This window comes from Buteo buteo, chromosome 7 (assembly GCF_964188355.1).
Source record: "Buteo buteo chromosome 7, bButBut1.hap1.1, whole genome shotgun sequence".
Lineage (NCBI taxonomy): Eukaryota > Metazoa > Chordata > Aves > Accipitriformes > Accipitridae > Buteo > Buteo buteo.
In genome coordinates, this window is record NC_134177.1 from 15,608,481 (window position 1) to 15,631,283 (window position 22,803).

General features: G+C 43.5%; 2 protein-coding genes across 4 annotated transcripts; both read left to right on the forward strand.

Moving 5' to 3' along the window:
* Nucleotides 1-245: 245 nt before the first annotated feature.
* MELTF (melanotransferrin) lies at nucleotides 246-18,904 on the forward strand. 2 transcript variants are annotated; one of them, XM_075031697.1, is made up of 15 exons: nucleotides 246-435; nucleotides 4,155-4,254; nucleotides 5,738-5,920; nucleotides 6,434-6,590; nucleotides 7,457-7,524; nucleotides 8,241-8,428; nucleotides 8,613-8,793; nucleotides 9,742-9,893; nucleotides 10,306-10,402; nucleotides 11,221-11,415; nucleotides 13,032-13,188; nucleotides 15,873-15,940; nucleotides 16,041-16,228; nucleotides 17,037-17,235; nucleotides 18,268-18,904. In XM_075031697.1, the coding sequence occupies exons 1-15, from the start codon at nucleotides 346-348 to the stop codon at nucleotides 18,339-18,341; spliced, it is 2,097 nt and encodes a 698-aa protein (XP_074887798.1). In that variant the 5' UTR covers nucleotides 246-345; the 3' UTR covers nucleotides 18,342-18,904. The 2 variants fall into 2 exon arrangements, with proteins under 2 accessions (XP_074887798.1, XP_074887797.1); XM_075031696.1 differs by lacking the exon at nucleotides 18,268-18,904 and having other exon boundaries at nucleotides 17,037-17,545.
* On the forward strand, nucleotides 18,898-21,371 carry PIGZ (phosphatidylinositol glycan anchor biosynthesis class Z). Of its 2 annotated transcripts, none has more exons than XM_075031698.1 (2): nucleotides 18,898-19,031; nucleotides 19,517-21,371. In XM_075031698.1, exon 2 carries the CDS (start codon nucleotides 19,600-19,602, stop codon nucleotides 21,250-21,252), a length of 1,653 nt encoding a protein of 550 aa, XP_074887799.1. In that variant the 5' UTR covers nucleotides 18,898-19,031; nucleotides 19,517-19,599; the 3' UTR covers nucleotides 21,253-21,371. The 2 variants fall into 2 exon arrangements, with proteins under 2 accessions (XP_074887799.1, XP_074887800.1); XM_075031699.1 differs by having other exon boundaries at nucleotides 18,914-19,031; nucleotides 19,700-21,371.
* Nucleotides 21,372-22,803: the final 1,432 nt, after the last annotated feature.

A 22,803-nucleotide genomic window follows, 5' to 3' on the forward strand; every position in this document is an offset into this window, starting at 1 on the left:
ACGCATATTTCTTATGTTAGAAACAAATGCCATCGGGTTGCAGTACCTAAGTCTGAGCCTATCCTGTTTCCAGTCCAGAAAAACTTCAGTATCCATGTTAATCTGAATGAAAGTGGGAACCATCTCTAAAGACTCACTGTTGAAAGAGCCCCGATTTCTTTCTTTTTTGGGAGAAGGAACAGAATGAAAGGTTGGCTCTTTGGGAACCTTTAAATGGTAAGCTCTGTTGCAAAGGCATAGATGTGTTCTATAATATTTTCTCTTGGTGTTGCGTTTGCAGCGCTCAGCCTGGAACGTATCCGGTGGTGCACTGTCTCTGATCAAGAACTTTCCAAGTGTAATGACATGAGTAAGGCCTTTGGTGGGGCTGGCATCCTTCCCCCTCTGGACTGTACAAAGGGTGGGTCAGCTGCTAACTGTATCCAGATGATCAAGGTGAGTTGTGAGTGACAGCAGTGTCATTGATTTAATTTCCCCGTGTGCCTAATACTAATCCAATGGCAATGTACACAGCTCTGCAGTGAGTGTCTGATGATCCAGGCAGCTGACCATATGCTTCCTGTCTCTGAAAAATCAAAGCGTATATTTTTTAAAAAACACATAAAGGTATACATATGAACCTGAATGTCAGAATGGCCCTGTGTTGTCTGTTTGGCTAGTCATATATGGCCAGTCATTAGGAACACAGCAAAGGTCTTAAATATTTCCTCCCAAACGCTAATCTTTGATTTGGGAATTGTCAGGTTTATTTAGCAGATATTTAAGAAGGGTTGGAGTTAGAAGATGTAGACAGTAGTTAAAGCTGTGCTGCTGAGCCTATAAGTAGATTGTATTTCAATAAACTGTGGATCAAACTCCCATTTCAGGGTCCCATTGTGGAAACTGCTGTATATACAGATGAGATGAGTGTAAAGCCAAATCAAATCTCCCGATAGCAGAGTACAAGAGAGAGACAAAGCAGCAAGTAGGGTGAGCAAAGGGCATGCAAACTCAGCTGTATTAATTCAGCTGCCCGGAGCATGCTCAGTTTCCAAAAGGAGCACGGCTCTGGGGAAGGTTTTAAAGACTGTAAGCATGTGGCTTTGCAAAACGATGTATGGAAAATAATTCCCTCTTAGGAGGGGGCAGGAGGCAACAAGTGGATATTGGAGGAAATGTGGAGGCAGGTAATCATGGTCGTCTTCACTGGCAGAGTGTGGGGGAAGGGGAGGATGGCTGGCTGTGTTAATATTGTTTGTGCATCCTGTGTAGACATGCCCAAAAATCAGGGGTTTGTGGAGGAGATCCAGCTTGTCAAGGACAAAAGGTCCAGAGCCAGGAAATGGGGCCTGGCAGAGTGCTTCGAAGGGAGATGAGGCAGGTGGTTGTGTGGCCAGAAAAAAGGAAGAAATCTCAGAAACTGGTATCTTAGAATTTTTTGTCAATAGAAGCAGAAGGGTTGTCTGGCTACTAAAACTACCGCATTGCCTCTTGATAAATACTGTTATTGAGCTTGGGAATCAAGACTATATTGAAGAATGTTAGGAGCAGATACGGATACATGTGTGGATCTTACCTCGGGATTAGACAGGAAATACTTTCTAATGTCAGATCTTCCTCAACTGCTTGGATGATTGCTGCATTCTACAGAGCAACCTGTTAGACTCTGCAAAGTAAGTTATTAAAAGGGCTGATGAGTGTCTGTTTCTGAAATACAGTGCACACAGAATTGCATTTGTAAGCCATTGCAAGCAGCAGGCATCTATGTGGAACCTTGGATTCCTATAAAACTTGATTAGCTGAACTCAGTAACTTGCAGGTGGATAGCACGAGTAAGTAGCTTTCTGATAAAATGAATCTTCACTGTAAGGCTTCAGATGAGGCTTTGTCCTTGAGACCTCTTTTTTCTTGTGCTAATAATCTACTAAATGTTTAAGCTGGCCTACTCTGTGTAGGACTGTGTGGAACCCCTGAGTCCTCATCCATACTGAACTCTGCTCTTTGAGGCCAAAAAGGGAGTGAGACGCAATGGGTGAAGAGGCAGAGATATGCTGTTTTATAACACTACATAACTTGGACTTAGTCCTGTGAATGTGTTAGCACATGGATAAGGTAAAAAACCTTTGAAGATGTTTAAAAATTGAGAAATGTCTAAACATTAACATTAAGTATTGTCAGGTTCCCTAGTTCAATGTGACCAGAACTATTCTTCAGGTCTTTAAACACTTCTGTAGGTAATTTTAAAATGTTGTGACACACAGAAATGAAGTCTCTCTGAAAATAATTAACAGGGTATTACCATTGCACATATACTTATGAAAAAAATCATACGTGGAATAATCCTGTGCTTTTGCTAAATGTATTGGCAAATGCTTGCTACAAAAAAAAAAATAAAATACCCACACTGTTGTTGATATGCCACCTCAGCAGTGATTGTATGCATTTAAAGGAGAGGTCTGTAGCCTGTAAACTACTTCACGTTAAATACAACAACAACAGGCATTTTTTCTGTCTTGTTCTGTTACTTGTACACAAGCTATTGATAGGAGGATCTTCTGCTAAACAGAGCTCAAAGCCTCAGCTTTCCAATCAGAAAAGTGCTATCTTGCATGGAAATAATGTCCACACAGTATAGTCCTTGTCTTCTTTGGCCAGCCCTTCCCATTTTATCTGCTCTGTTTCCTGTCCATCGCTAATTCTAGAGGCTCATTTTGTTCTTCCTGAGGGTAAGGTCCTTCTAACTCCCACCTCCTCATCTTCCTCTTACTGTCAGGTGTCCCTTCTAAACAACAGGCCATATTTGATTCCTAAACTGTCATCCTGTGCTCTGTCTCTCAACAGTGGAATATCAGATCTAGTTATTCCGGAAAGATTGCGTCTGTTCTTTAAGATGCAAATATGTCCTAACCCCAACTCCTCTCCAAGTTCCTTTGGAGCTTTCTTCGGCTCTCATTCATGACAAGCAACTCTCAGGACATCTATTGTTCCAGCTCATTAATGAAGATGACCTTTTTTTTTCCTTGAGCCAAATAAGTAAAATATTTCAAATTACATGGCAACTTCAAATCTGATTTATTTACCTATGCTCTCACATGATCCCTTAAAAAATTTTCAACCTTTTTATGTGGCTCAGCCTGTGGGAAATTGCTGTGATGTACTAGGCAGCATAGTCCTAGGCCTACCCTAACCAATGCTCAGCAAACTGCCAAGGGATGGGTAAACTAAATTATCCTCACCAGTGCCAAACCAGAGGTTAAGTAAACTGATAAGAAACTTGGAATCAGCTTAGAAATGCAAAATGTCAAGCTGCTGATTATTTTCTCAGCAGTATCTTGTCCCTGTGTGAGATGCCCTTTCTTGGCTTCCACTAGCTTCAGTACACAGTGAGAGCCAGGGTTCAGCTGATGAGAGGTGTGTGTAGTAGTTCTCTAGTCCTTGCTGCTGTGGGAAGTCCTATCCCATGCTATCCAGAGCAATCCTGCATCTGTAGCAGGATTCCAGCTAGCTTTGTGTTATAGTCAGCTGAAAAGATACGGTGTTAATGGACACCTTCCCAGCAGTGGATGCCCCAGATTTGTATTCCCCTGCTTTTGGGCAGTCTTTTAAGATGCTTTCCTCCTCCTCTAAAATGCACTGCCATCTACTCCACCTCTCCCAAGATGTGTGGCTGTTTGTCTATTGAGGTGCAAGCCAGCATGCTTTAAGGTTGCTTTTGAGTACACTTTGGCGTTCAGATTTTGCAGTCCCAGAAGACATTACTTCAAACTATCTGTGTATGACCTCAAAAATGTATTTACTTTATTTAAATCGTCAAGCTTTGGGGCACTACCTATAGAGATGAATGAAACTCCAAATTGGCGGGCCTTAAGGCTCATCACAGAGCTGCAGGATCCATTTCTAAGATTCCTTTGGACTATGAAGACTACTGAGGCCATCACGGTCCAGGGCTGGTTTCTGCATTATTTCTGAAGGAAGGCGGTTTCAAAGTTCTAAAATCCCTCTTGGTAATTGTTCTTAAGAAATTTGAGTGCCCTTAAAAGAACTTTTTGGAGAAAAGAAAACTCACAAATACAGATAAAAGGGCCTCTTCTAAATTCATGGGTACTCTGCCTCTGGCTGTTGAGAAATACTGGTAATTAAGCTTCAACATGTATTCTGCCCTTGTGTCTGCACAGGATGATTTGGCAGATGCAGTGACACTGGATGGCCGTTTGATTTACCAGGCTGGAAAGGAGTATGGTCTGAAACCTGTGGTGGGGGAAGTATATGATCAAGGTATATTCTGACTAAATAACGTTTAGATTACTTAATATGAGCTTTTTCTTATGCATTTTTACTCTTCCCATTTTATTTTGGGATGGTCCTCTTGAAGACTCTAAACAGTAGGTAATGGTCAGGTTCTCTCTTGGATGTTCCTGCCTGTGACAGAATGTGTGTGGGAAACAGAGATGTGGGGCTGTGGCAGTCTGTCCTGAAGTAGTTAGGTCAAAATAGCCATGCCTGTAATAGGTTTGTTGGGTTGGGTTTTGTTTTGATTTTAGGGTTTTGGTTTGGTTTGGGGTTTTTTTTGTTGGGTTTTTTTACTGTCTCACTGCTTACTGTCTTCTCTGTTCCATACTTCGCAGATAAATTAATGAATTGCAAAGCACAAATTGTTACTAGGTTTATCTCTCAATCCCATAAATTAGAATAATTAGATTTTATTTTTAGTAGTGTATATGATTACCTCCTGGAAGAAAGAAAGTGATAGATTCTGCTTCTTTATCTGGGTGTCCTTAAGCCTTGAGTTCCTTTCAAGACAGAGACAATAATTCAGTGGTGACTTGTCACCCTGACTAAGGGCTCAGTATCAATGTTTGTGTAGTTCAGAGCCAGAAGATGTCCCCCATAACTTTCAGAGATGCAAGGGGGAAGCAACAGCTCTGTAAGCAGTCTGCAGGCAGTAATGTCCCACCACTCTATTGTGAGATGGAGCTAGATTTGGTTTGCAGCTGGGTCTTAGTGTGGTCTGGCCAAGGCATCCTCAGAAGTCCCTGTTGGGCTCAGTACATGGGGACTTGGATTACCTGCAGCAGCACCCTCCCCACTGTTAACCACACCATGACCCTGGTGAGGGAACTGTACTTCAGTTTCTCAACACCAAATGGGCCTCATGATCCAGAGGCTGGCTATCTCCACTAGTTAGTTTGTGAGCTCAAATCAGAGAAAAGTTGAATTAAATTTAATGATTTCTGATCTAAATAAAGTCAGATTGAATGACCTTATGGTTACTTCAGACCCTAAACTCTTGACTCTGAGTTATATCAAACTGTAAAACAAAGAGAATGAAATCAGCTGTGATGCTCCGGTGACATCAACTTGCTATGCTGTGTCAAAGTTAAGATCAAATTAGTAGACAACTGGGGAATATTTTTTTTTTACTATTAATTGTATTGGTTTCAATTCAATCCAAATACATTTAGAATCATAGAAAATTTCTTCTTGGAAGGAACCTCTGGATGTCTTTCACCCCACATCCCTTTGATAGCAGGGTGACCTTCAAAGTTAGAGCAGATTGCCTGTGGCCTTTAACTAAGACATTTCACACTGAAAAGATAACGGAGGACATTTGCTCACAGTCAGCAGGTCCTCAACAAGGATGTGAACAATGTGACTTGCCTGTGGGTAGGGGAGCCACAAGAGGGCACAAATCAGTGTATCTCACTGTAATGCTACTGCGAGGCTACTTTGCTTGCTTCTCTTTCTTCCTACGCTGCAGAGATTGGAACTTCCTATTATGCCGTGGCTGTGGTAAAGAAGAGTTCCAACATCACCATCAACAGCTTGAAGGGTGTCAGTTCATGTCACACAGGCATCAACAGAACTGCAGGCTGGGATGTGCCAGTGGGTTATCTAATTGACAGTGGGCGCCTGGCAGCAATGGGATGTGACCTTCCAAAAGGTAAGAGTTACAGGGCAAAGATCTCATCTTCAGCAGTGCCTTTCCATATAGTCTTGGGACCCTGCATGTGGACAGAAATGTGTGGTTCTAGCCGCTGGTTTGTTCCTTGGCTTTGATGCCGCTGGTTTGTTCCTTGGCTTTGATGCCGCTGGTTTGTTCCTTGGCTTTGATGCCGCTGGTTTGTTCCTTGGCTTTGATGCCGCTGGTTTGTTCCTTGGCTTTGATGCCGCTCGTTTGTTCTTTGGCTTTGATGCCGCTGGTTTATTCCTTTGCTTTGATGCTGCTGTTTTGTCCTTGGCTTTGATGCCCCTTGTAAGATGGAATAGACCTAACATAGGTCTGATGAAGACTGCAGGTTTGTTTTTTTTTAAACTCGGAAACTATCTTTTAAGAACAAAATGACTTATCTCTTCTGAATGTTTTTAGAGATGTACCATGTAGATGTGTTAAAATAAGATTGTAGGATCTTGTTTATTCATTGCTAAAAATTTCTCATTCTAATTTCACATTTAGCTGTAAGTGACTATTTCAATGCAAGCTGTGTTCCTGGAGCAAATGGCGTAAACTATCCCAAATCCCTCTGTCAGCTCTGCAAAGGGGATTCAGCTGGGCAGAACAAATGCGAGCAAAATTCCCAAGAGCGATACTATGACTACAGTGGGGCTTTCAGGTAAAAATCATGGCTCTGTCAATTTTTTTAATCGCTATGCTTTATCTATAGGCATCGTGTCCAGGCCTCATTGACAGGAAATTGAAGCCAGAGAACTTCCAGTTGATCTTGTTAGAAGATCTGCTGTTGTGTTAGGACAACCACGCTTTATACCTAGAGACTGAACAAAAGTAATTCTAAACCCACTATTTCAGGTATTAATACCTGAGTATTAAAACCAAATGGATATTTAGCACTTATACTGGGCAGGGAAATCCCATTGCTGTTTGCTTTGTCCAGCAGCTCTTGACACAAATCCGAGTGTTTGTTTCAGCAGGCTGTATGTTTCCTAGTAAAATGTGATGACCCTTGGAGTCTGAGAGCTGAACTGCTGCCCTCTTCAGCTATTTCAGTCATCCCATCTCAGTTGCACTGAATTACCAAGTTGCTCTGCCCTCCATTTTTGCACACCAATCTTGCTCTTATTTTCCTCTTTCTTGTCCGTGTGCTGTGTTGCAGCTCCCAGTCCCTGGCTGACAGCATTGACTGAGCAAGGGCAGAATTTGCTCATGTGAAACACTTGCTCCTCTCTGTGTATTTCCCAAAGGGTTGTGTGACTGACTTAGAGAAGTCTCCTGGACAAAGATCATGGTGTTTGTCCCAGGCAGCACTGAACATGTTGTCCATGTTCACCAAATGACAGTGGTAGTTTACTTTATGTTCTAACAGCCACTAGTCTCTGCCTTGAGCAAAACTCTCAGCACAAGGAAATAGGTCTGTGGCTGATGGAATGTAGCATACAGGCCTCTGGCTGGCAGCTGGCAGTGTCCAGTGCATGGGAGCTGTGTTTCGTAATGCATCTCTGTGGTTGGATTTATATTTATTAGGTGTTTGGCTGAAGGTGCTGGAGAAGTTGCTTTTGTGAAGCACAGCACAGTGCCTGAAAATACAGATGGTGAGTAATCCAGAAGTTTGTTGAATAGTGGTTGCAAGGTCTGAAGTATGGCGTCTTTAATGATAGTAAAATGTCAAATGTTTGATTTATCTTGAATTGAGGAATCAGCAAAAACTGCTTTAATGGTGAAAACAGATGGTACCCACAGATGGGGATTTTAAAATGCTTTATAGTTTCAGTAACGGTTAGAGGAGGAATCTTAAACTTCTTCTGGAAAAAGAGCTTAAAAAGCACTAAACCCTTAGTTTTGTAGAGACCTGGGCTGTTACGTTGCCTCTGCCTACCCAGGCATTTCAGCAGAGACTAGCAAAAAGTTAATAAGATGTGGCCAGCCCTATTTGGCACTTTGTGAAATCTACCTTGAGCATAAAATTACTTTAATATCATGGGCCTATCTGACCATCATTTACAAGGGAAAAAAAACCCAATAATGTTGCATGGGATTGTAGTCTTAAGGGTGGTCTTGGTACTGCTGCAGACCGCAGTACAGATCAATGCAGTCTCACAAGTGTTAAGCTGTTTATTGTCTTACCGGAGATACAAGACTACAGGACCATGTAGATGCATGGGATATATTGTGCTGTCACGAATAGTTCAGAGATGCTCAGATGTGTGTTCTGCTCCACATGTGCATGTGATGCTTAGAGCAGACGTGGAGCCAGAGGCATCAGCCCTACCTGATGTCTGTTCCATAACCATGTTCTGTCTGATTTCAGGGAGAAGTCTTTCTTCGTGGGCCCAGCGGCTTCGCTCCCAGGACTTCCAGCTTCTCTGCCGCAATGGTAACACAGCTGATGTGACAGAGTGGAGAACCTGCCACCTGGCCCGAATCCCAGCTCATGCTGTGGTTGTGCGGCCTGACACGGATGGGACAGTTGTCTTCCAACTCCTGAATCAGGGACAAGTAGGACACCATTTTTTCATCAGTGCATTGCATTTTAGAGGGGTTCTCCCACCCATCTAGCTGAATTGAAGACAGGATATCCTGGCATCTTCGGCTTTGTGGGGTTTGAAGGGGTATGGGATGTCACATATCCCAGGTAGAGGGATGTCTGACAGGTGCTTTTTTTCTTTCTTTAACATTACAGCAAAGATTTAATGGGGTAGGCACCAAGTTTCAGATGTTTGACTCCACAGCCTATGGTGCCCAGAATCTTCTGTTCAGAGACTTGACCACAGAGCTTGTTGCAATCACAGCTCAGAATTACCAGGCATGGCTCGGTGATGAGTATCTTCATGCCATGGAAGCCCTGAGCTGTGACCCTAACAGTAAGTCGTCTTTAGATTCCTGTTCATAACCATGAACAAAAATAGCTGATAACAAAGACCATCTTTATTCTGCTTTATTTTCTTTGACTCTTGGAGGGTTATGGCAAGATGCCAGTCTAATCTTTCAGCATGGAGAAAGGTCACTTTTTGACCTAGAAACAGTATCACATTGCAGAATACTTTCCTGGGCAAATTGGCTCATTTTGTGTTACAAGATGCAGGCATTTTCTACCCATTCTGCTGTATGTGAGACATTAATCTGGTAAGCTGCTACTGCTACCTGGTAATCCATTTCTTACCTGCTAACAAGGGGAAATAGTAATGTGTTGCTGTGTAAATCCTCAGGTAGTCTATAAAGAATGGATGAATGGATTCCTAGCAAAGAATTTCTTCCAGAAACTGAAGAAACCCTCAATTGCTCTTTATTGAAATGGTAATAGTCTTTTATACTATCGGAAGAATGCAGAAATGACTTGATGTGCATTCTGGCAAAGTCAGAAACACAGGCTGTAAGAATCCCTGCCTTAAGCTTAATAATCATGGCAACTGAGCCTCCCAGGTGTGCTCTGTGCTGTGGCAAAGCTCCCCACCTCCTGGACTTGTCTCTTCTGGGCATTGCTCAGTGACTGCCAGATATGAGGAAGCCTCTGTTCAGGGTGGTTTTTTGCTGCACTCAGCTAATACATTATGGCTGCACTTAATGGTCAGCAATCACAGGAGTTCTTGTTCCTTTGCTATGGATCGGTTTGCAGTGTGGACATACCACTAATCTGGAGAGCTCTGTGCTCCTAATCAGGTGTAAGTCTGAGCTAGAGAGATGGAGAGAAACACAGAAGTAAGCATTTTTAATAACACGTATGCTATGTATGTGACAGTGAGGAGTGTGTATCCCTCCTTGTGTATTACCAAAAAAGTAAACTGTAGTATTTGCTTTCCAATTTTGTGCAGCATTGCCAGAAAGCCTGAGCTGGTGTGTTATATCCACTGAGGAGATTTGGAAATGTGGTGAAATGGCTGTTGCCTTTAAGAAAAAGAATTTGAAACCAGAAATTCAGTGTATTTCAGCCAAGACAAAGGAACAGTGCATGGAGCTGATCCAGGTAGGTTGCTACAAGCCTTCTGCAATAAACCAAATTAACACAAGGTGCTCTTTACTGGGTAGGTCAGATCAGAGGGATGTGCATTTAGGTGACCAGTATGAATACTGGATTTCAAGGAGGTGATCTGTGGCTCACGTGGTATAGAGAGGCCTGAACCCTGATGATACTCAGTTGTGATGAGGGCATTGTTGCCCATCTAACTCAAGCCTGTATGTGTGAAATCTCCTGTCCCCATTTCACTGATGATGCTTTATGCAGGTTTGGGGGGTTTTCTTTAGCAGTGTATTGCTCTTTTGCTGTCAGACTTGCCCTTTGAGATGCAACAGGTATGATGCTGGAGGTGTCATCATTGTAGCAGGGAAGGTATCTGCTGCTTTTTCACATAAATCCTCAATTTTATTTTATTTTTCAGAAGAAGGAAAGTGATGCTGTAGTTCTAGGTGGAGCTGATATTTATACAGCTGGGAAGACATATGGCCTTGTACCAGCTGCTGGAGAAAGTTACTCTGGTAAGAAGGTCAGGAAACATAAATACAGACCTTACTTTTCCAGGTTGTTTGAAAACAGCTCTAAAAGCACGGCCTCTGTTCCCTAGCCCTGCTGGGAAAGCTGTTTTCCAAGGAAATGAGAATTAGTATCCTCACGTCATGGATAGAGGAGGAATTAAGTATGGGATGGGTTCCTACACTGAGTTTGTGGCAACTTTTATCTGTCTTGTACCTCTTTATTTGTCTTTTCAATTCCGAAAAAAATATTTACAATGGAAAAAAATAGTATTCACAAAATCAAAATATTTTTAATGTAAGAAAAACCACAGAAATTACACAGTATATTCTAGCTTGAAACAAATTCTTCCCGTCAGTGTGGCTGCTTCAGAGTCACTGATGAAAAGAGGACTTGTGGACATTGTGTCACTAAGGCAGAATTTCAATATGCTGCAAAACTCACGGAAATTTTAATACAGGTTTGAGTTCTCCCAGAAAAATAACTTCTGAAGTCAGTTTTGCTAAGTCACTAATCACCCAAATGTTGTTTTTCAGAGGGATGTGTTTGTAAGAGCTGATGTTAACAAGAATGCTTTCATGTTCATCTCTAGATTATTCAGTTCGAGTGCATAGCAGTACCAGTATACATGCTATAAATGAATGCAACATGGTGAAGTAGTAGAAGTGAAGAATGATTACATGTACATTCATAATTCCTGACTAGCTGATTGTTGGTGCAGTTGAAGTTGGCACCATCTAAGTGTAATGGATCTGTAGAAGATCATTAAGCAGTGGGAATACTTAAGGGAATTTGTAATGCATTTTGGTTTTTTTTCTGCAAGCTGATGACAACAGCAATGCATACTATGCTGTGGCATTAGTGAAACGAAATCTGTCCAATGCATTCACCATCAGTGACCTGAAAGGGAAGAAGTCCTGCCACACAGGACTGGGGAGAGCCGCTGGATGGAATATCCCCATTGGTATGCTAATTAAGAGGGGCATTATTAAGACCAGAGACTGTAATATTCCTCAAGGTAAGACAACAGTACTACATATCAAAAATACAGTAACAGTCCAATTATAAACTTTCATTAGGGAAGTAATTTTGATATCTCATAGCTCTATATTAAGCTTTTCTGTTTGTGAATGGGTGTTGTGTTTTTAATGTAACGATTAGAAATGTTAAGTTTGCCACCAGACTAGGCTAATGGAGGGTCATATTGAGAAAGCTACATTTAACACAGAAGTATTCCTTTCCCTCTTTCCTTTATCACAAAATCATTGGCTAATTTAGGTTGGAAGGCACTTTTGGAAGTCATCTAGTCCAACCAACTGCTCAAAGCAGGTCCAGTTAGATCAGATTGCCCAGGGCCATGTCCAGGCAGGTTTTAAGTAACTCCTAGGATGGAGATTACACACAACATTGCTGGACCCCTGTCCTAGTGTTCGACCATTCTTGGTATAAAGAATTTTCTTCTTCTATTTAAACAGAATTTTCCTTCTTATAACTTTGGTCTGTTGCTTCTCATCCTTTTGCTCTGCATCTCTGGAGAAGGATCTGGGTCTGTCTTTTTGAAAAACCCACTATGTAAATGAAGGCAGCAATACACTGTTAGTTGTCTTATCTCCAGGCTGACCAAACCCAGCTCTGAGCCTGGTATGTCATGTGCTCCAGCCCTCCCAGCATCCTACTCTCCTTCCACCATATTTGCTCTAGAATGTCAATGTCTTTCTAACACTGGGAGCTCAAAACTTGGCACAGATGTCAGAGGAGAATAATCACTTCCCCTGACTGCTCCACTAACACAACCCAGTATGCCGTTAGCCTTCATAGGCACAAAAGCACGCTGCTGACTCTTGGTCAACTTGTTGTCCACCAGGTTCCCCAGATCTTTTTTTTTTTTTTTACAGAGCTGCTTTTCAGCCTGCCAGTCCCCAGCCTTTCATGGTCTTATTCCATCCTAAAAGCAGGATTCTGCATTCACCTTTGTTGAACTTTGAGGTGCCTGTCAGTCTGTTTCTCCAGCCTGTCCAGATCCATCTCAATGGCAGTCCTGGCCTCCAGTGTATCAAACCGGAAAAGTTTCAAATGCATTTCTGAAAACTGGAATAAGAGTACATTGCTTTTTGTATTTAATCAACTTGAAGCTTATACAGTCTTGAAAATCCTGCTTTCACACCTGTTTCAGCTCTTCCTTGAAGCTATTCAACAATAAGATAGTCACAGAAATTCACATTGTCTATACAGATGTATCCCCTCTAAGTAGTACTTCCAGCTCTGGGATGTCATTGCAGTAAATATGTCCCTGTCCTGAATATTATTGCATTTATTTTCAAACCATATTTAGTAATGGAGCAATATAACACAACAAGCAAAGGATCTATGACCATAGAACTCCAGATTTGAATTTTAGTTGCCTATTTCCTGTCTCCCAGGAAGCTCTTCGGTTTCATTACATAATCAGCTAAATGATGCTTTGAAAATATTTGAAAAGTTGTAGTTTGTGAATTCCAGTAGGCAGCTGTAACTCATGTTTCTACTGTTCTGCTGAAACCTGCATTGGTTATAACTTCGTGACAGTGTAACTACCTTTCTTGTGAAGAGTTCATGCTTTTCACCCATTATATTGGTTTGTTTTTCTTTTCCCAGCTGTGAGTGAGTTTTTTGCTGCCAGCTGCGTGCCTTCAGCTAAGCAGGACAATTATCCACAAAAACTCTGTCAACTGTGTATTGGAGATGATAGTGGAAACAATAAATGCAGTGCAGGTAGCCAAGAACGTTATTACAGCTACAGTGGAGCCTTCAGGTAATTAATACATATGGTTGTTACTTAGTCTGTCAGCTTGTCAAAATGCAAGGAGGAACTATTTTCCATCCCAGGCAGCAAAAAGCAGTTATTGTTGCTACAGTTAGATGGCATGTGCTGTAAACGAAGTGGGACATGTTTCCCCAGATGTCTTCAACAGTACAGGTATGTCATAAGGCATTACATTAGATCATGTCAAAGCCTTTTGACAGCTTCCTGGCCCACAGCCAACCAGATCACTATCAGCCAAATCCATGTCTCTGTTTACAGAGCAACAGGCACCTACCTAGTGAGGACCAAGTGGATTGTCATTTGTCTCCAGTCTTGCTCCAGTCTACCACTCTGAATGGTCGGGTCATCCACAAAGAACTTTAGCAGGGAAGCAGGCAAATAGTAGCCAGTATCTGGCTGCTGTGAGTCCATGCTGAGCGTGGCAGGGTAGTGAGAGGGAGCCAGGAGTGGGTCTTCACTGTCTGTACTCATTGGTGGCTGTATGTGAAGGTAGGTTTCTCAACAGCACAAACAACTATGGTCAATGTTCAAATATCAAATCCTCTTCAAAACAAGATTTGTTAAAGGTATATGGGGGGAATAGCATAAAATGGAATAAACACTTTGTGTAACAGCAGACATCTACATATGGGGCCATACCCTAAGACTATGAAACTCTTAGATATGGAAGTCACACTTCCCTTTCCTGACCTTCAGCTCTGAAGGTAATGGTGCATGTAACAGAGCTCACAGTCAGTGGTCTTTTTCCTTCAGGGGAGGAGAATTTAACAACAGCTGCCTGGTAAATACTGAAGTGCTAGACTTAGATAACTACTTTTTGCAAATCTGTTTCTCTCCAGCTGCTCTGCTGTGGTACATGCCTTGCAGGCAAACTCCAGGTCCTCTGCTGTACTGCGTAGATTAACAGAACTAGCTACCAGTCACCCAAGGAATAAATGACAAATGCTGTTACAGGCTGTATGAGCCTTGCTTATATTCTAAGGTTGTGCATTTGATAATAGTGCCCATATAGCCCAAACTTGATATGGACATCACTTTTTTTTTTTTTTTTTTAAAGTAGAGAAGACGTTTAATTCATTGAGTGATGTGGAAAGTTTCAGGTATTTAAAAGGTTAGGATTTGATGAAAAATGGAGGGTCACAATCTTCTGCAAGGTAGGGATGGGTTTGGCTGTGATGCTTAGGTGATCCTCTCTGAAAGAAGAATGAATTATGGAAGGTGACTGACGTGAGCTTAAAATGCAGCCTCAGATTTCCAGATTCCATCAACACTGGATGTCTTCAGACTAACCTGTCTAGAAGTATGAGAGGTCATTCTGTTTGTGTGCAATTCACTGCTTGGGGCAAATTAAACTCTGCCGAGTACTGAAGAATCTGTTGAGAATAGCCTTTTCTCATGGGGAATGCAGAGAACAGCACCTACTGAGTCCTCAGTTCTCTGCATGACAGTGTCAGCCACATGATGACAAGACCTTTGAGTCTTAACTCCTCATGTTAAACCAGGTACACGTGAATTATATGTATTTTTGGTAACTGTTTAGCAATAATAACTTTTGCATTTTATACTACATAAACCATGCTCAGTTACAGCTTTACATCTTCTGGTTTTAGGAAGTGCTTCTTCAAAACACTTGTAGAATAAGCTACAGGATGCCACCACTAAACTCCATTACCCACACATCTTCTGCAATCCTCTACCCAAAATACCTGGGAAGTCAGATCTCTTTGCTAGCTCACCCAGCTCACTGAATTGAGCTTGATTTTAATTATGTGTTACTTGCTGTCTGAAGCAAGTGCTGTGCGTTCCTTCTACCTGCTGACTTTGTGTTTCAGGCCTAGCAAAAATCTCCCAATAGTCTGCGATGCCTGTTGTATTGTGTGCTAGACAACATCACAATATAGCATGGGAAATGGCAAATGCTGGTGAAGGTGTGTTGTTCTACACTTTTGCCCTGAAACCTTCTGGAATGGGATTTCACGCTTGTAGAAGAGGAGGAGATTTTTAGGGTGCCCTTGGCATGTGAGGCTACTTTTGCTTTGGAAAATTGGGGGAAACTGAACTTAGTTCGGGAACAGTACCCTTAGAAACTGCAGGCAGATGAACTAGATGTCTTTGGTGTGCAGGGTTGTAAAAGCAGTGTCTGTGCAAGCACCAAGGTCACTCTAATGTGGAAAACAAAGGAAGAAAAAGTATACGTGTGAGTGTGCACACCCACACATATGCAGAATTTGATAAACTCTTTGGCTATGCACTGAAAGGATTTTATTCAAAAAAGTCTTAATGACATACTTTGTACATGATTTCAAAAGGAGTGAAAGCTGCTGTTAGTAGATGGGTAATACTTCACTGAGCATCACATATTTTCTGTTTCTTTGCTCATCTAGTATTGGCCTTTTTCTGTCTTTCTCACACTGTTATTAATGAAAAAAAATCCTGCTGTATTCCTCTCAAAATTCTTAATTTAGAATATTTTTTTAATACCTTGCAAGATGGTTTTCTCTCCTTTCAAGATGCTTCATTTCCCTGTTTTTGCTTATTGTCTTAGGGTCCAGTGCATATGTTTGCAGGAATGTATGTAAGAAAAATTGAATTCTAAACCTGTCAGTTAATGAAAAAAATGTGGTTCACATAAAGATGCTTTGAATTGAATTTTTATCTCACATTTCCCAAAGGTGCCTGGCGGAGGACTCTGGGGATGTGGCCTTTGTGAAGCACTCGACAGTGTTTGAGAACACAGATGGTACTTGGTTTTAGAGTCTTTATTATAATTCAGTTAATTTTCTTGAACTTTTTTGCTCTAAGGCATTCAATGAGTGACAATGACAAATTTCTTATTTCAGGTAAAAACACCGATAGTTGGGCCCAAAACTTGAGGTCCAGTGATTTCCAGTTACTGTGTCCAAATGGTGCCCGTGCTGAAGTCACCCAGTTTGCTGAGTGTCACCTGGCTCAGGTGCCAGCTCAGGCCATTATGGTTCACCCAGATACCAGGATTTTTGCTCTCTATGGACTACTGGACAAAGCCCAGGTATTAATAATCCATTTATTCTACGGGGGAACGGTCTAACACAGACCAAGGATAAAGACAACAGGACCATACTGCCATATTATGACCCCTGCATCATAAGACTGGCAGCATGTGCACTGTGCAGAGCCCTGTTGTTGAAGTGGGATGGAGAAGGTGGAATACAACCCATGTAATTCTAGGAAGACCACCCTGCTGCACAAGGAATTTCAACTTTTTGCTCAGCCACTGGTTTCAGTAGTACTCTTCCTGGAGCTTAAGGTGTTTTCCCTAACTGCATGACTTTGAAGTCTACAAGAAATAGAGTACATGCTAACACTTTTCCATCCTGGGATTTTCCTAGGAATGCAACAGAATGTTGCTGGGTGTATTTATGCTGCAGCCATGTACATGGTAAACCATCTAGGCAGACCATGGCTGGCTGCCACAGCTAGGTTCTTGTCAATACTGAAGTTAACTAGTTTAAAAGCAATACTTAGTATCTCCATGCTAGGCTTCAGTCGCTTCTGTAACTCCTATGCAGCCAAACTCTGTATTACAGAACAATATTTAGACAGAAAATTTTTTAAAAATACAGCTCTTTCCAGATAGTAACTAAAAAACCAAAATCACAAATGTTGTTCTTGTAATTGCCAGTGGCAGAATTATGTATTTAATCTATTGGAGCATCTAAAAGCAAATGCATAAGAGAGATTCTTCAATTTTGTATGAACTTTTCATCTACAAACCCATTCCTATCATCTTTCATGTTGTACGAGAGGAACGTGGCACTTCATCTTGCAAAATACTGAAAATTTTGCTTTTTTTTCAGGTCTACTTTGGAAATAGCAGCAATGGAAATGGATTCAAAATGTTTGATTCTTCAACTTTTCACGGAAAAAACTTGATCTTTAAGGATTCTGCTGTGGAGATTGTGCCAGTAGAAGAGAGGAGGACGTACGCAAAATGGCTGGGGAGTGAATATATTGAGTCCATTGAAGGGATGCAAACACCACAGTGCTCTGGGGCAGGTAATAAGTTAAGACAATACCTACTGGCGACTACTGTTGTTCCCCTTCTTACTTTATGTCAGATACAGAGCTTGAACTAGCATGGTCCAAATGGCAACTTCCAGGCCTTCCCTCTGCTTTACCATCTTTTCTTCAGATAAGCTGCTGTTTGGATAACATGTTGTGCTAACATTTGAATGCCTCTTCCTGCCTCTTTGCAGGGCAAGTGCTAACAGCACCTGCTTGTCAGGGGAGTGGGGTGGGGCTGGAAGCTGCCCCTGTCCATGTGGATGGGTGGAATTTGGGGCAGAAGCCAGCAATACAGTGTCAGCGTGGTTTCCAAGATCAGTCCAAAACTGGAGCATCTTTGCCATCGTTGCTGATGTTGAACCACCCTGGGCTGGAGGATTCCCAGGTGCTGTTAGATGGATACTGAGTTTCTGACCTGTAGAAGAATTTCTGCATCTGGGAAGGCAGTATCAAAAAACCTTGTCTAGTGAATCCTCTCTGGCCTCCTGGCTCATTACGTTCAGACTCCTACATCCCTGCTTATCCCATCCTACCCTTGCTGGGGGCAACGGTTTCTTCTGAGCTCTGCTGCCAGAAGAGGTAAGTGCACAGAGGATGGACAGACTATGGACAGAGAGATGACCTGCAGTCCAGAATACAGCTTCTGCCACGGGCAAGGTCCTTCACCTTCCAGTGGAAGAAAGTAGGGGGAAATCTCCAAAGTCACTGGACAAAAAAGGCGGCCAGAGAGATTTGGTGGGGACTACTTGTCAGCAGAGAAAAGAGCAAAGCCAAGTGTGTGCATCCACTGAGCTTGTTGACTTTGCACAACCAGTACTCTCACTGCTTGAGGGGAGATGTCATCTGCCCTGTGATCTTTAATTTGATGCAATCTCCATCTCAACTTCTGGCTGTCCTGGGGTTCCCTCGAGTGCCTGTGCATTAAACTTGTATTTGCTGTTAATGAAACGAAGTAGTTCAGTTCTGATTAACCGTTGCTCTATCTACTGGCTTGTAGCATTTGGTTTTTATTTTTATCCATAGCTGCACTAACAACCACTGTTGCTGTGCTGCTGGCAGGCAGCGTCCTCCTGACTACAGCTACCACCCCCTCATGATCCTGGGATGAAAAGACATTCAGCGTAATAAAAACCTGGCAAAATCAGACAATAACAGTAACAGCGTCAATAAGTGAAAATAACAAATAAACATGAGAAGTCATTACAGTTTCTCCGGACTTCGCCCTGATGGCTAAGCCGCTCCTTTTCTCGCTTTTCCGGGCGGTTAACGTTCGCCCCTCGCTTCTCCGCCCGCCCGTTTCGCTCGCTCCGCGGACGCCCGCCCTCCAGCGGGAAGGCGGCAGGACCCGGCCCGCCCCGCCGCTCTGGATGCGAGAGCCGTGTGGGCAGCAGCGAGCAGGGACACGGTGCCGCGGCCCCACAGCCGCAGGTGCTGGCCGGTTGTCACCCCGACGCGGTGACGACGCTCTCCCGTGTCTGTGGGTCAGTCTGTGGTCCATCACGGGGGAGTTAAACTTCACGCTGCGCTGCCCGGGGGCGGCGGGCGCAGTCCCGCGGGGCGGCGGGCGCTGCGCATGCGCGCCGGGCTCCCGCTGCGGCGCCTGGGCCGCCGGCCGCGCGCCCCCTGGCGGGGCGGGCCGGGAGGCCGCCGGTTCGGCGGTGGCGGCGGTATGCGGGCCAAGGGGCTGTGGGCGCTGCTGGCCGCCCTGCGGGCCGGCTGGTGCCTGCTGCCGCAGGCCGGCTACCTGCACCCCGACGAGTTCTTCCAGTCGCCCGAGGTGATGGCAGGTAAGGCGGCGGGCGCTGCCGGGAGGGGCGGGGCGGGGCGGCGCCCGCACGGCCCGTGGGGCGCTGGGCCCCGGCCGCGGCCCCTCGGCGGGCGGCGGGGGCCGGGGAGAGGCCCCGGGGGCGCGTTTCCCCTTGCAGCCCTGCCGCGGGGGGGTGCAGCGCTGTGCCGCGCAGCGTGTGGGCACCTGCCTGCCGTGTGCCGTCGCTGTGAGACGCAGCCCCCGCCCTCCTCCTCCTCCTCCTCCTCCTCCTCCTCCTCCTCCTCCTCCTCCTCCCGGGCTGCCCGGTGCGGTTCGGTGTTCGCACAGGCCCGCTTCGTGCTCCCGTTTCGTTACAAAGCGATTCTTGCAAGCAGGGTGGGAGCAGATCCGCAGTTGCGGATGGCGGTGTTTGTGCTGGCCACGGCAAGTGGCGCCTGCAACCGTATCACCGTAATAGAGATGGTTTTTTGTCTTTTTTTTTTTTTTTTTTTCTTTTCCTTGAAGCTTTGTGAAAATTAATGGTGTACTTCTGAAACTTTCAAGGTTGAAGACAGCCTCAAAAGCCTAGGGACTGCTCTGCCTCGGTGATGCCTCTTACACTAAGTTGTATCCCTAATGTTGAATTACTGAATAAAATACATTATGTATGTATGTATTTTTTTTCTTTCTTTCTTTCTTCCTTTATAGGAGATATTTTAAACCTACAGGTCTATTATCCTTGGGAGTTCCTTTCCAGCTCTCCTTGCAGAACAATTGTTTTCCCATTAATGACATCTGGAGTTACCTACTGGGTGATCAAGTCTTTGCAGCAGCTGGACATATGTTCAAGTTGCATCAACAGCTACACCCTTCTTGTATCACCTCGCCTTCTCTTTACAGTCTTTTCTTTCATACTCGACTATAGTGTTTACCGGTTAGCTCCTTTCTGGGAAGTGGATCCATGGAAAGCACTGGTACTTCTTGCCGGATCTTATGTCACTCTGGTATTTTATACCAGAACATTTACCAACACGCTTGAAGGACTCTTCTTTGCTCTTCTGATGGTATTGGTTTCCTCAAGAAAGTCTGATGGCAGCTTAGTGGGGCCTACAAGCAGCCCTCTCATAGGTATTATAACAACTGCTGGGTTTTTCAACAGGCCAACCTTTCTGGCATTTGCTCTAATGCCCCTGCTTTACTGGGCAGGTTTAATTGTTGACTCTCAAAAGAGCATTAAAACTGTCATAAACCACTTTTCAAAGCTTGTCCTATGTGCATGTTTTACTGCCATTGTTTTTGTAATGGCTGATACCTTCTATTTTACCTCCATGGACTTAGACAACCTCTACAGCATTAAAAAGAGCAGCCTATTTGATGTAATAAGTGAATTAAATGAGAAAATGATAGTAACCCCTTTCAATTTTCTCAGCTATAATCTTAATCCTCATAATCTTGCACTGCATGGAAGTCACCCCCGAGTTACACATTTTACAGTCAATGGCATAATGCTCTTTGGGGTCTTACATATTCTGGCCATTGGTGCTGGTATTAAAACGTTGAAGAAATATATCCATCAATTAATACGGGTCAGATCATTTTGCCATGGATCATCTGTGCATTCCGAGGGCAGTCCAACATTATTGCTGTTTTATTTTGTTCCTTTGGCATTTCTCTCCCTATTCAGTCACCAAGAACCTCGGTTTCTCATTCCACTCATCTTGCCATTAGTCCTGTTCAGCACATCACAGAATAGAGCTGTGAAGTGGAGACACGTCATTACTATTTTCAATGTTCTCGGGGCTTTGCTGTTTGGGTGCTTACACCAAGGAGGACTGATACCGTGTTTGTGTCACTTGGAGCAACTCATGCATTCTCCAGAGTCCTCAAACCATCCAAGACACTATACTCTACTCTTTGCTCATACCTATATGCCTCCTAGGTCTCTGCTTAATATCAAGAAGAGAGACACACATATAGAAGTCATTGATATGGCTGGGTCTGAAGAAGAAATCCTCTGCCAAACAGTAGAACAGCAAGCAAACAATTTTACCTGCAATGACTGTCATGTTTTTGTTATAATCCCTGGTACAGTCAGAGCCACAATTACAAAATGCAGTGTCTCATTCAAGAACGAGACTTTGATATTTCCACACTTATCAATGGAAGACCCACCACAAGTACCCTTCCTATTCAGTGGAAACTGGAGAAGTCAGTTAGGACTATACATCCTCCAGGTAGACAGAGATCAGCAGCACCTTTAGATTTCAGGAGAACAATGTTTTAGTTTTTCACTTCACTTGGGTGCTGCCCAAAGGTGCTGCGAGACCTTCCTCTTCACGGACCCACCTTCAGCACAGGTAGTGGCACTGGGAGTCCCTGAGTCTCTTCATTCCCTTTCTTCATGCTCTTACACTCACCAGTATAGCCAGTTCTGGACAGAACCTGCTTAAGATTTGAGTTACTTGGCCCCTGTGGTGTTTCATAGGAACTTCTGTGGTCTTCCTGATGAGAGAGGAGGAAATCAGAACGTACCAAAACTGTGATTCAAGCTTAGCTCTTACCATGAGATTTATTTGTGAAAGTCATTACGATCTCTGACAGAGGGTTTGTGGGTTATGTGTTTTTTCACTGGGAATAAGCATTAACTCAGCTGCTGGAGGTTACAGGACTGGACAAAAGCTGGTCTGACTCAGTAAGGTTTGGGGGTTTTTTATGCTCTTAAAAATTCAGAGCCTCCTCTCAGTCATGAGACCAGACAGCAGTCACAATATAGGCACCAGCGCTGTAATGTTGTCTTGGGTGGTTCCGCCTTGAAAAATCCCCAGCATTGATCTGACAGAATCTGATTTAGAACATGGAAGATGCTTCAGCCTAAGTACATGTGCTAAATCCTAAAATCCATGCTTTGCCTGTTTAGTGTTTCTTGCCACAGTTCTGTTCTTGTGGACGCGCTACATACGTATTATATACAGCAGCTTGAGAATGCTGCATTCTGATGGCATTAAGCCTGTCTGTTGTTTAGCTCCTGCAAATGGGGTAGTCTCTCCGTAGCACACGCCCGCTGCATGTCTCGCAGATTTCATTGCTCTGTCGTGGCTCTAACAGCAGCAATGGTGCAGAGCAGGCCCTGTGGTGAGCTGGTTCAAGGAGCTGCGCAGACAGAAAACAGGTAGCTCAGAGGGATTTGATCTTTCTTATGCATTTGACCAGATGGATCTCCAAACTGGCTTACTGCAGGGTTACAGTTATGCTGCAGGGGAGCGCATGAGGATCCGAGGGAGGAGCTGCATCCTCTGTTTCCCCCTCCCCTTTCAGTAACTGCTCCCCATTAAATCGGCTTAGCAAGAATGACAGATCACATCCTGGCTCTCTATTGATAGAGAACAGTCTGATTTTAAAGCGGGATACAAATAACCCTGAGCTGAGATATAACCGGTTATGCAGCTGAGAATGATGTATATGCTTAATAGTGTAGCACAACTAATAAGTTTTGCTTTTGCCTGTGTGAACTTCTGGATCCAAAACATTCCAACACTGACGGATATACTAGTTTGGCACATGCATTGTAGGTCAAGCCTCTCTCTATAAAACAAATCTGACACTTGAATTCTTTCTGCTCATAGAGGCAGTAATGCTTTTGGCAGCTCTTCATCCACACACCTTTACATCAGGTCTTATGAGCCAGGTTTTGAACAGAGACAAGAATAATACAGGTTCTTGCCAGGCTTTAAAGGGAAGCTAGGAAAAATCCCTGTGTGAAGGATTTGCCTCTATCTTCCAAGCTACATGTACAATCTAGACTTTTAAGGAAC